Source organism: Melospiza melodia, chromosome 5 (genome assembly GCF_035770615.1).
Source record: "Melospiza melodia melodia isolate bMelMel2 chromosome 5, bMelMel2.pri, whole genome shotgun sequence".
NCBI lineage: Eukaryota > Metazoa > Chordata > Aves > Passeriformes > Passerellidae > Melospiza > Melospiza melodia.
Window position 1 is genome coordinate 9,210,303 of NC_086198.1, and position 12,562 is coordinate 9,222,864.

Sequence of the window (12,562 nt, forward strand, 5' to 3'; positions counted from 1 at the left end):
AAAAGCAGAATTTGTGATTTCCACCCTACCCCTTTTGGTTTCCAGGCACCATATTATGTCGGTGGAGGTGGTGTTGGTCCTTTTCCTGTGTCTTCCAGAGGACGCTATGAACACTATCATGCTATTTTTGACCAGATGCAACAGCAAAGGGAAAATGTCTTCCGAATAGCTGAAGAGAGGGAAGCCAAGTTGAGAGCTAAGCTACAAGACCGAGGAGTTGTTGAAAGGTATGGCTACCTTCCATTAGAAGCTACATGTGTTCTGCTTTAGATGAAAGTAATGAAAGTTACTGTACGTATTTATCTACAGAGGAATTCCACCTGGAACACGTCCAGGAGTTCCTAAGGGACCTGCAGGTCATCACCATTTACCCGATGTTGGTGCAGTTAGAAAAAAAGTGAAAAGATTGAAGGAGGTGTCTAAACAAGCCAATGCAAACAGGTTGGACTATGATAATCTGTGAATCTGTCCCTCCATGTTAGATTCTTGTTCTGTGTCTGGTTTCATTTAGTAGTTGAGCATGTCTCAGAATCACTTCTATTCATTGGTATTGTGCTGTCTGTTTGTATGTTAGACCCTCACAGAGCACAATTCTTTTAGAGCCAATGGAGATCTTGGCTTTTCCAAAAATGGAAAAAATAGTTTACTAAGCAATTGTACCTAAAGTAGATTTCAGACAAAATTGGTGGCTTCATGTGGTTGCAGATAACAACATAAGCCTCCTCCTTTGCTTTGTTCATAGTTTGACTTTTTGTGTTACCTGACAAGATGCTTCTTTCTCCCATCATTTTATTCTTCCTGCCTTCTCTGCACCGAAGTGTCTGTAGTATTGCAAAGCATCTAGATTGATCCCAGAATTCTTGGTGGAAAACTTCTAGGAGCTTTCTTCATTGCGATGTGAATGCCAGGTGTTGTAATGGTGTACAACCTCTAATTTGGTATTCAAATAGTGAATTAGAAGACCTGAGTCCAATTACTGTAAATAGGATATTTTTATATATAAAAAGATTGTAAGCAAGTACTGATTTTCTTTTCAATGTTTTCACTCTTTCAAATAGCTTCTTCAAAAATTATTTGCTCTCCTTTAGATCTCATAATATTGCCCAAGGAACTCTGTCTGCAGCTGTGACTAGGAAATGGGAAAATACCATTTCCTTGGAAGTTTAGTGCTGTGAACATTACTAACTGACTTTCCTAGAGGCACAGATTTTCTCCTTTATTATTTAAACTTCTGCAGAGCCAATCATGTGTTCCATGAAGGAAGAAATAAAATAAGTTAATGTGAGAAATAGGAAGTGGCCAAAGAAACCATTTATTCTTGTAAACTAAATTAATTCAATTTTATGTTCTAATATAATATGTATTTGCAATTATAGCTTTTTTGCTATTTTAAAATTTGCAGCAATAACATCGTGCTTAACATTGATATTACATTTCTGAAAGGTCTGAGGTATATTTTATATTCCCTATAGTAGGTTGGACTGTTGTGAGATAATTAAAATTCTACCTGGTACAACCCAGTACTGGAAGGCATCTTTTGCCTGCAGTAGTTAAATGTATTTCCTCCTCTATTTTTTCTCAGTGTTTTGCACAAAGCACACAGTCCCCAACTCTTGCCCAGATTAGGAAGCAGTTTGACTCATCCATTTGAAAATATTAGATTATATTTGTCTGTACCTGGATAAACTGTTTTAAATGCTTTAAAATGGAGAGAAACTATAGCAGAGGGCTGGAAATAATAAATAACACAGACTGGGAAGAGAAAACAATTCAGCATTTCTCAAATACATGAATTTGGAAGCACTCAATGAAAACACTGTCCCAGAAGTTTCAAAATAGGTAGAGATTTGGTTTTTTTTTCTCTTTATAGACTGGATTACTGTTAGCTGTAAATTTAGGTTCTGTTTCTTAGCATCTTAAATGTGTTAAGCATTTGTATGTTACCTAGAAGCAATTTTATTATCATAGCCAGCCTAGCTGTATTTCCATCCTGGACTTAGTTCTTCCTGCTGAAGGCAAGTGATCATGATGTTCCGCTCAAAGAAAGAATTTAAATAGCAAGAACTTTGTTAAAGATAGTCAATTTAGGGCACATATTGAAGAAGCTGAGAAATCTTCAAGTTGAAGTCTTTCATTGTACTATCACTTTTGTAAAGTTAAATATATTCAGTGTCAACAGTCTTGAAAAATTGTCTCAGGCAGAAGTGAAGCCCAGAAGAAATCTAGTTGAAATGTTTTAGGAAAATTAGTTGCTCATCTTTGGAGTAAGAAAAACCATTTTTTAAAATTTTGAGATAAGACGTTCCTGTGAATTTGGTTTGAGACAAATAGGACTGTCTTGGGTGTTTTTGGAAAGACCTCTCCTCCAACACTGTAAGGTTCATGATGTGTGACAGACTTTAGCTGCATGACAGGGCTTTGCTCAGATTTCATATCCACCCATTGAGTTCATATGTAGTTAAAACATAGAGTAAAAATCTTTTGGTGAATCAGGTATGTGTACACAAGGATTGAGAAATGTTTGTTTCTTTACCAGTAACACCTGTGTGGATTGTCTTGCCTTTTTAGAGCAGTGTTTGTTTTATTGTATCAAAGTGCTTTTATCTCTGCCTTCCTTATAATGAATTGTAGCATCTGGAAAAAAATTAATTTCCTTTTTGATTGAGGGGTGAAGGGTCAAAATAATAAAATGAGAGTATTTTAATTAGTGTGATAATTATTTATGAATTACTAGAGCTTCCTGTATTTCAAAAGGATTCTTTCTTTAAGTGCCTCAGTCTAATGGGTTATTGCTGTCAGCATATTCCAGTTTCTTCCTGACTGTTGCCAAACCCCCAGTTGTCCTCAGTTAAAGGAGGTTCAGGGAACCTTGGAAAGGCCTCATCATTCTACCAGTTGTAGAATATCTTAAACCATTTCTCAGTGTTTTGGTTTTATTTTAGTACTTAACTTCTCTGGGTCTACTTCTAATGAATTTGTCAGAATCTGGTTTCTCTATGATATTATAAATGTACTCAGTTGCAGGATGCTCAGTTATGGTAAACTAAATGTCTTCCCAAGCAGGTCCCTGACCTGGGGTGAAACTTGTTAAAAAACAATCATCTTGTTATGGCTAATTCTAGAGTAGGAAAATTCCTTCATGGACCCTTCGAAAACAAACAAAATGTCCCCCAAGATTCTCTAAAAGGAATTGCAAGAACACTGAGCACTGTAGTAATTCCCTAAGTGGCTGAAACTCTTACTGCAAATATAGGACAGTCTTGAAGGGCTGTCACAGTATTGACCTTACTGATTGGCTCGTGTGATGAGTTCTTGCTCATCTCTGAAGGGAAATCTTGAAGGAATCTTCTTTTTCACAAATCATAACAGTAATGAAACAAGCGGAGACACTTCCAGAAACAATCATACCAAGACTGTGTTTTGACATTCATTCTTCTTTCAATGACAAGGATCTGGAAGGACAACAATACAGTGGTTTGGATTTATTTTTTTAGTAGTTCTTCTCACTTTTAGTAAGCCTATTTTCCTCCATTTTTTGCAAGTGTGACTTGTATTTTGACAGATGAAAGGCATTTTTTGAAGATGTCTTACTCATATAAAGTTACTTTTTTCCCCTGCGTGTTCTAGTTAGAATAAGTGTGGGGGGGAGGACAGTGGGGGTGGTGTTTACAGTGTCATATTTCAGAGACTTTCATCTTGCTGTGTTGAAATTACTCAGGCAAAAAGGATGGATAGCTGCAGATAGAGCAAAGCAAGTTGAAGAATTCTGGCAACGAAAGAGAGAAGCCATGGAAAACAAAGCTCGAGCTCAGGGACACATGGTATGAAATCTGGTCTTCCTGTGTGTATTACTGTTTCAGCATGCTTTGTGAGTCTTTGAAGTAGCATCATAAGTGAAATGCTGACTAAGTATTTTCCTTAAGTGTTGAAAAGAACAGAGAGAATGGGAGATGAGTTTTCTGCATTTTCTTGCTAATTTTGATAAAACAACATAATCATGTAGTACATTTCTCATTACTTCAAGCTTATTAACAAATTATCTTTGTTTGCATGTGTCTAACTTGCTATTGTCAATTTTAGAAGATTCTTTTGCATTCTTTTTCTGCTTATGCTTTAGAGTCTTGGTTAAAATTAAACTTCATGTTATACAGGAGCTTGAACCAAAACTGAAGTTTGATTAAATTGATACAGCTAATGATCAGACATAGTGGTGCATGCTAGGGAAACACATTCTGCTTATTGAAAAGGTATTATGAATTCATCCATATCTGTCAAGGCTGAATCTTATAAAACCTTTACTCTTTAGAAATTAAGTAGAAGATAGTATCATAAAATGTTTATGCTTATGGTTATAAATTCACTATTCTTTTAGGAAGTTTGTTTAAAACATATATTGGAAATGACTATGTGTTTTGATAACAAGGAGGGTTTTACTTCTTGGGTGCTTCTCTACACTATTCATATGCAATTCAGTGACAATATCTTTGTCAGCTGCTGAAATTGAACTGACTGTGCTGGAGTAGCAGTGAGATGAGACCAACAGCAGATTTATAGCAGCATCTCCTGAGTTATACCTGATCATCAGATGATGATTTAAAGCCAGGTCCTAATGTCAGGGATTATTTCACTTACAGTGAGCAATTTTTGATGCTTTGATTCACTGCTTTCATGGCAAAGTGTCCTTAGATTAGTATTTATGTTGTAAAATTAGTCTTCCTCTCTAAAACTATGGTTCTGTTTTTTTAAAACCTTCAAGACCAGTAAATAATTTTGAAAAAAAAAAATGAGCAATTCTTGTCACTACCTCTTCTTGGGCAAGTTGTTGTTAATACCATTCCCTCTTGGAAAGTTGTTAGCAGTACCAGTACTGCTTCCATTTTGTTCTTGATTTTATTAGCATTGATATGAATTTATTAGATCAGTTAATTTAAGATACCCAACTATTCATGTTAATGTTTTTCAGTTTTCTCTAATGTGTTCAATGAGCCTAAACGTTTTAATCTTAGATGGTTCCCATAATAAAACAGGGAGGTTACAGAACAATTAAAGTAACTTCCAGATGTTTAAGACTTATAACTTGAAGCCAGAGTACCAAGTCCATTTCTGGATTTGTCATTGAAAGTGGAAGTTATCAACAGCTTCCTTCTATTTGTGCGGGAAATTAATTTGACTAGCTGGCAGTTGTTCTCATATGGGGATGGGACTGTTGTTTGGACAATGTTGACCTGAAAAGAGAAATCATCAACTAATAGTCAGCCTTTTGTCTGATGACTGGCACTAATTTACCCAGCTTCTATAAAATATAATTGCTGTCAATTTTAATTTTCAACTGTCAGTCTAAATTTGACTCAGTAGTTGAGTTGATGGTACTTACAGACATCTGTTTTTTAAGACAGCTGCTGACCTAATTTGCTACTTCACTGTAGCTGTGTGGCATTGCAAAAATGAGTCCTGGTCTTTGAAAATTTAATGTAGCAGATGAGTAAAATAAACAATCTACAAAGAAAATCAGTTCTCAAAAATCTTGCTTCCAGTTTCTTTCTTAAGAGCAGTGATATAAATCACCATCAGTGATGGAAATACCTAAAATAACTTCAGTGTTAGAACCAAGAACAGGGAAATTCCTTCAATAGTGCCAGTAAGCTTTTGTAAAGCTCAGGAACATGTATTAAAAAGTTAAAAATAAAACCAAATATTTTCTGAAAAGATGAATATGGAAAATATTCTTTTACATTTTCTATGGCTTAATGCTCAAGCTGAAATCAGCATTCATGGGGCCCTTATGAATGTATAGAAACTACTCTTCCTCAAAATTCCTTAATTTGTTCTCTGATCCCCTGATTGCTAAACCACTGAAGTGCAGTGGTGTGCTATTTCCTTGAGCTATTAATTTTTCTCAATCTGAGAGATTATTTAACCAGAATATTTGGATTCAGTCAATAACCTCACTGGAGTATTTACTTACTGATTGTTCTCTACACGCAAGCTTGAGAAGGCCCAAGCCTCAGGCATTTTATGGGGCAGAAGGTCAATCATATGTTTGTGTGCTTGCTGTCTTTATTGTATGTTGCACTAACAAATCAAGGAATTTTTAATCTATTCAGAAAAAAAAAGTGGTATGTCATTAGTAAAATAATTAAAGCATTATTGATTTTAATCCAAGCAGAAAACATGAAGTCAAATGATTCTTGTACTGTTCTATACAGAACTTTCTTAAAGGTTGAAATCCTTTTGGTGACAAGTCACAGAGTACATCACGTGAACAAGTCTGTATACTGCCTGTGTATTAGACATTTAGCACAGCTTGTTAGGTGTAATGAGTATATTTAAGTGCTTTTTTAGATTTTTGACTCATTATTGTTAAAAAAGCTTAATCTAAGAATGTACAAACATTCCACTTTTTAACTCAGCAATGGCAGAAATCTCAACCCTGTGCTACCATTTTTATATAATCCAGATGTAGAAAACTCATACCCATCACAATTTAGGTTTTCTAACCTAAAGTTTCTATGAGAAAATCAGAATTGAAGGGAAACAGCAACTATATTCTTAGAGCTCTTATTTCTCTCCTTGGCTGCTCAGAATTTTTAGTTACTGCTGTCATATGTTTCATGTAAGTGAAAAAGGTTTATTGGTTAACTTCAGAACATCTGCAGATCTTTGATGGATTTGGTTTCTTATAAGTGAACCGTTACTGGATAAAGCAGGTAATTTTACTGCCCCAGCCACCTTAAATTTGATACCATTAAATGGCAAACAGGGTACACTGCAAAACCTGGCAGATACCTATGGAGGCAGGTCCATTTCTGCAAGAGGAAGGAAATCCAGAAACAAGGAGGAAGAGGTATGCTTGCTGCATGTTTGCCACTTTGCTCATCACAAAAATAGCACTATTTTGACCTTAACTGTGCCCAGTTTCCCTGCATGGTTCCATCTGTGTAACAAAATTAAAGGACTTTTTTAATTTTTAGGAAATAATTGACTGTTAATGTGCTAAAGTTTGGGTGCGTTTAATTGTATTTGTTTTTAAAATAATCAAAATAGTAGTTGCTTACATCAGTCTTTCTCAGAGTGGCTCTTGAATTTGATACACATAAGTATAGCTATATCCTAATCCTGTTGAGATAAATGCAACCTTTCCTAGCTTTCAGTAATGTAAAATGTGGTTATAATTAATACTGATAAACATACATTTTAATTACATGAGAATTTTTCTGGAGATTAGTATATGCTGGTGGAGTGATAACAATAATGTTGGGGGGTGGTTCACTCATTTTATTTCTTTGTGGTATCTGATATATTTTAAGTTAACCTTACTGGAGAGAGTTTCCATAGAGCTGAAACTTGTTTCATTTCTTTGTGTTAGGAATATTTGGCAAGACTGAGACAGATCCGGCTACAAAACTTTAATGAACGTCAGCAGATTAGAGCAAAACTTCGTGGAGATAAGGTTGGTTTAGAAATAATACTCAGTACTTATGGAAGTTGAGTGTGGGGTGTGTTCTTTTACCCCTGGGGGAAGACTTCTGTTTTAGGCAGCTTTATATAGACATACATTTTAGACAGTATATATTGTGAAAAAAACCTGGAATTCTAGAGCGTCAAACCTTTCTTGTATCCTCACCTGCAGAACATGGAGCAGTGATGAGGGGTGGCAGGTGAGAGCCCAGCATTGTAGGCTACTTTCCTTGCAACAAGAGGCACATTCCTTTTTTCCTGACTTACTAAAGCTTCACATCTTTTAAAACCAATCCTCCCTGAAAAGCCAAACAAATAAAACCCCCACTGATCTCAGAGACGAAGTTGTGTTCAAGTAAACATTGCATTTAAGCAAGGAGTTAGTGAAACTGACCCATGTTAGTCATATAGTCGGTTAAAATATTCTGAGTAGGCATTCATATCACTCAGTGTTTAAATACATGCACTGATGATAATTCCATGAAGACTTTCACTTTGCAGAGTGAAGCTGCCAGTTCTGATGGACAGGACTCTAGTGAGGAAGCAGAACTGAAGCGCAAGAAGATAGAAACACAAAAGGTAAGGGTGGAGTGGGGGGAGATGGAAGTTACTGTTGTCAAATATGTTTTATATCTCATGAATTTTCTTATATTTCATTATGCTATCAATAGTTTGTTCATATGTCCACTACAAGGGGAATGGGGTGAGTTTAACTGTATAGAGCAAATAACTGTGTTCAGCTGCTTTATCTTGGTAATTTTAAAACATGCTGAGACATCCTTGCTAGTCAAGGATCTTCTGTATCCCAGTCTTTGAGAATTCTCTCTAGGGTAGCTTTTGTCCTAATGGCAATTTGGTATAACTAAAACAGCATTTTGAGACTGAAGGGGTAAGGGAGATATACCTTAGACAACACCTTTCTTTTAGTTAAAGAATAAAGGAAGGCCAAACTCCTTAAATGGGCTGACATGGATTATGTGTGGATTGGAATGTGAGTTATATAACCCTGTGATGAATTACATTTAAAACAAACACATTTCATAGAAATACTATGTTTAATTAGAACTTTATTCCTTGTGGTGATTTAAAATCATTAACTAGTTCACAATACTACAGATAGCAACTATTGCTCTTATCTATTCTATGAAGTTCCCTCCACCATCTGCAAAGTACAGTGTAAAAACGAGCTAACCCTATGCCTAACCTGAAAACTTGAGGTGAAACAGCAAGTGAAGCTTTTTGTGTATGAGTAGGTTGGTTAAACATAATATTTAATATTTTTTGATTAATGCATTTGTCTTCAAAGATAATTTTAAGTAGAGTTTCTAATTTTACATTAGTCTGTTTAAGATTACAATGTATACTAAAAATAGGACCATGCAAATCAAGAACTGCAATTAAATTTTGAGGAGTTGCCATTATTTCAACATAGATCATCAGTTATTATAGATGTGTGGGGATTTTGTCAGTGGAGTCCTCCTTTCATAGTCTATACAGTAGTAAGAGAAAAGGAGATGAGTAATCCAAGAATATTCCTTCTTAAAATGTTCCATGAAATAGGCTGCTGATGATTTCAAGTTGATCTTTTTTTGCTTGTTTACTGTAGGCTCAAGCAAATGCTCGTGCAGCAGTTCTGAAGGAGCAGTTGGAGCGAAAGAGAAAGGAAGCATATGAAAGAGAGAAAAGAGCCTGGGAAGAACATGTAAGAAAATAAATCTGTTGCATGCAGTCATAGTATGTAGGGCCATATCTTTGTATAAATAAAATCCTATACTGTGATTTTTCAGGACAAGTAGTTCTGAAATTGGAGAGAGTATCCTGTGTCAGTCAGAATTCCCTAATTAGAAGCCTAATCTTAAGTATGCTTGCAGGGAGACTTCTGAACATCCTACCTAAGAATCATTAGGATCACCCCAATTATTTTATTAATTGTCTGTTAATGACCAAAACTTATTTTGTTTTCTTTTACTTGTGTGTGGTATGGAACAAGTCCAACTAGTAATATTGTGAGTAGAAAAAGCAGATGTGAAGCTGACAAACTGGCATGCCGTGGGCAGTTGTCCTTTGGATGAATGTGTGGCATTATTGTCCTTTTGTAAGGATTACATGAGCCTAATTGATAATACTGTGTTTAATGTGTAAAGTCCTGAAGTACATTTTTGATTTAACTTTTTTTTAATTGCATCTATACAGCTGATTGCAAAAGGGGTAAAGAATCCTAATGTGCCTTTTCATATGGAAGCTACAGAACATAGTCCTATGAATGGACTACAAGAGTCTGGAGCAGCTCTTCCTAAGCCACAACTTCCAGTGAAGCCTGGTGTACCTGTCATCTCCATGACTTCTGCTTTGAAGGAAGTGGGTGTGGTAGGTACTTTTGCAAACAGGGTAAAATGAATGGAAAGGCAATAAGGCAACTGACTGGAACGAGAATGTTTAGAGAAAATGTATAGGTTAGCTAGAAAAAAAATGTTAAGGATGTTTGTTGCTTCTAATTAGGGAAAAGAAATTTTAAAAAAATATAAAAAGAAACCAAAGCTTGAAAGCTGTTGAAACACACCTGTGTGCTGAAACTGAAATTCATGTTCTGAGCAAAATAGCTTATGATGAGCCCTAGGTGGCAGCTTCCATTTTGATCAGGGCAGTTTTGTTCAGTTGAACAAGACATCAACTTCCAGCGTTTTCATCAGCCCCTTGAAGAGAGGAGTTAATGAGTTGGTTACTTGGTAGAAGTGAGCAGATAAATTTTGAATGATAGGACTATTTTATATTAATGATTGATTGTTTTCAGTGAGCTTGAAAGTGCTGAATATTACAGAGAAGACAAAGCCTAAGATTCTTGAATCTGTTAGTGCTGTCTCTTCTTGTTGTCTGAAAGAATATCCTAATTTCTATTCTGCATGTTCTCAGTCCTGATATTGTAAAAACTTGCATGTTTACCTCAACTGCTTTATGTTACAATTGTGAACCTGAGCTCATGAGTGTAACCTTGTACAATTTAAATTTTTAACACAATCGATGTTGATTTGAATGCTAACTTTTGTACATTTGCCTAAGCTCTTTGTAAATTTCAGTGTAGTGTGGTACTTCATACTGTATTCAACCCAGAGGGCTATAGCTGTGGGAATAGAGTGAGACTTACACTAAAGAATGTGTGTGAAACATAAAATGTTATACCCTGAAAGATGTCAGTTGATAGCTGGAAAAATCATATTTTGGACAAATACTTAGATCATATTTTTTTTATAAAGCATATTTTTTCCACATGGACAGTTATCTCAGAGTAATGCAAGAAAGTGACTATAACAGACTAAAAAAATAGCACACAGAGCAATTTGAGTTGGAGAATACAAGCCTTGTACACAGATTATAAATTCTACATTTTGCCTTCAATATATAGTTTGCTTATTTACATACCACTAAATTTGTCTCTTTTCCCTTCTGTTTTATCTTAATAAATTATCCTTGACTCTGTGCTTGCCACCTTTTTGGTTCTCTTGTAGAATTACTCATTTGTAGCATAGGAATTCGGTGTTATCTTGCTGTAGAGGTCGTATCTGGCTTTATCTCTACATGTTTCATTCTCTAAAATCTCATTTGTTTGTTTAAATTGAGTGATTCACTTGCTCATCACTTTTAGATAGTGATTGGTTCAAAGATGGAAGGTGCCCTTGAAATTGTGTCTTTGGGATAGAATAAAACAGAATAATCAAGCATTCTGTTTCAGTCTACCTGCAGTTGACATTGGAAAGGTTTTATTATGTCTATTACTATTCTCAAGATATTTTTTTTCTGACATGTTCTTCTACTTTCTATTTCATGCTTCTGGGACTTAAAGGATGAACATGTAATAACTGCTGTCCAGGAGTCTGAGGAGGAATTGAAAAAGCCAGATTTTGCAGTACAAGTATGTCAAATTATATAGTGTCATTTAGGTATGCTTTCAAGAAAGGCACTATTTTAATACATATGTTGGTCCTTTCAGAACAAGAGAGAAATTCTGAGAAGATTAAATCAAAATCTTAAAGCTCAAGAAGATGAGAAAGGAAAAAAGGAGAGTAAAAATACCTCTGAATCAGCTGGATCTGAAGATGGTAAGGAGCAGCAAGGTGACCAGCCACTTCTGGGAGATCGCAAAAAATGGGAATCTGGGGCCTCTGAGTTGGTCGTTCCTCTAGCTCAGCTGTCAATGGAAGATTCTTTCTCTGGAGCAGAGTGTAAGTTGTTGGGTTTTTTTGTCACCATGCTATTACTAAATCAGTTTGCCATGTGTAGTGTGTGTTTTTATAAACCAGCTACTCTTTATTATTATCATCTTGTTATCAGTTACAGGTCATGGACTTCTAAAAAGTGGGTGGTTATGTATTCCCTTAAATAAGGAATGAGGTACAGACTGAGTAGTTAAAAGCCTCCTGGAGATTCAATAAATAATTTCATCATTTCAACAACAAACAGTTACTTAACTAATAAAAAAGTATTTAAAATATATGAAAGATTCTTATTTAACTTGAAAATCCTGTTGTTGTGTTATCAGTAGTGAAGAAACAACTGAGGGTTTTTCTCAATTTAGATCTGTAACTTATGTTAAGCCTTTCTTAGTGTTTTCCTTTCTTAAATCGAGATTGTTATTCCAGATTTTCCACTTTCCTTCTCTGTTTTTTTGGTTGAAACCTCTTTTTCCTGGTTTCACTATATCTTACTAAAAGTCTGTTTCACATTGTAGAAGGAAATAATCATTGAGAATGTGACAGACTTGCATCTTTGCATAGTAGTTTTATAGTGCTAGAATCAAGAAACTTTTTACTCTGGTTTTCTTTGGTGCTTTGTATCCTGTTTTCCTTGGAGGGAGAATGAACAGAAATAAATGTCAAAGGATAGCAAGACAAGAAACTTTCTTGTTTACCATTTCAAGTAAAGTTCAAGACAATTCTGTGCCAATGAAACATTGCTCATACTGCTTTCTTTTGGAGTGTCTGAATTTCTGAAAAGAGCTACTGCTGCTGCTATTAAGTTGCATATGTCAACTGATATTGAATAACTCTGTTATTGATTGGAATTGGCAGAAGAAAAACTAGATAAGCAAAGTCTGTAGGCTGTCTGATTT

The 12,562-nt window shown here is 35.3% G+C and overlaps 1 protein-coding gene across 17 annotated transcripts in view; it reads left to right on the top strand.

The window, feature by feature from the left end:
- Positions 1–12,562, top strand: part of NEK1 (NIMA related kinase 1) — a 43,944-nt gene that overhangs the window by 20,241 nt on the left and 11,141 nt on the right. For 8 of the 17 annotated variants that reach the window (XM_063156209.1, XM_063156225.1, XM_063156208.1 and 5 more), the window contains 10 exons: positions 46–227; positions 310–441; positions 3,719–3,821; positions 6,761–6,844; positions 7,367–7,450; positions 7,945–8,037; positions 9,065–9,160; positions 9,652–9,825; positions 11,297–11,365; positions 11,444–11,675. In XM_063156209.1, coding sequence (XP_063012279.1) covers positions 46–227; positions 310–441; positions 3,719–3,821; positions 6,761–6,844; positions 7,367–7,450; positions 7,945–8,037; positions 9,065–9,160; positions 9,652–9,825; positions 11,297–11,365; positions 11,444–11,675 — 1,249 coding nt within the window. The remainder of the gene's footprint in view (positions 1–45; positions 228–309; positions 442–3,718; positions 3,822–6,760; positions 6,845–7,366; positions 7,451–7,944; positions 8,038–9,064; positions 9,161–9,651; positions 9,826–11,296; positions 11,366–11,443; positions 11,676–12,562) is intronic. The other 9 variants (XM_063156214.1, XM_063156220.1, XM_063156222.1 and 6 more) reach the window with 7 other exon arrangements.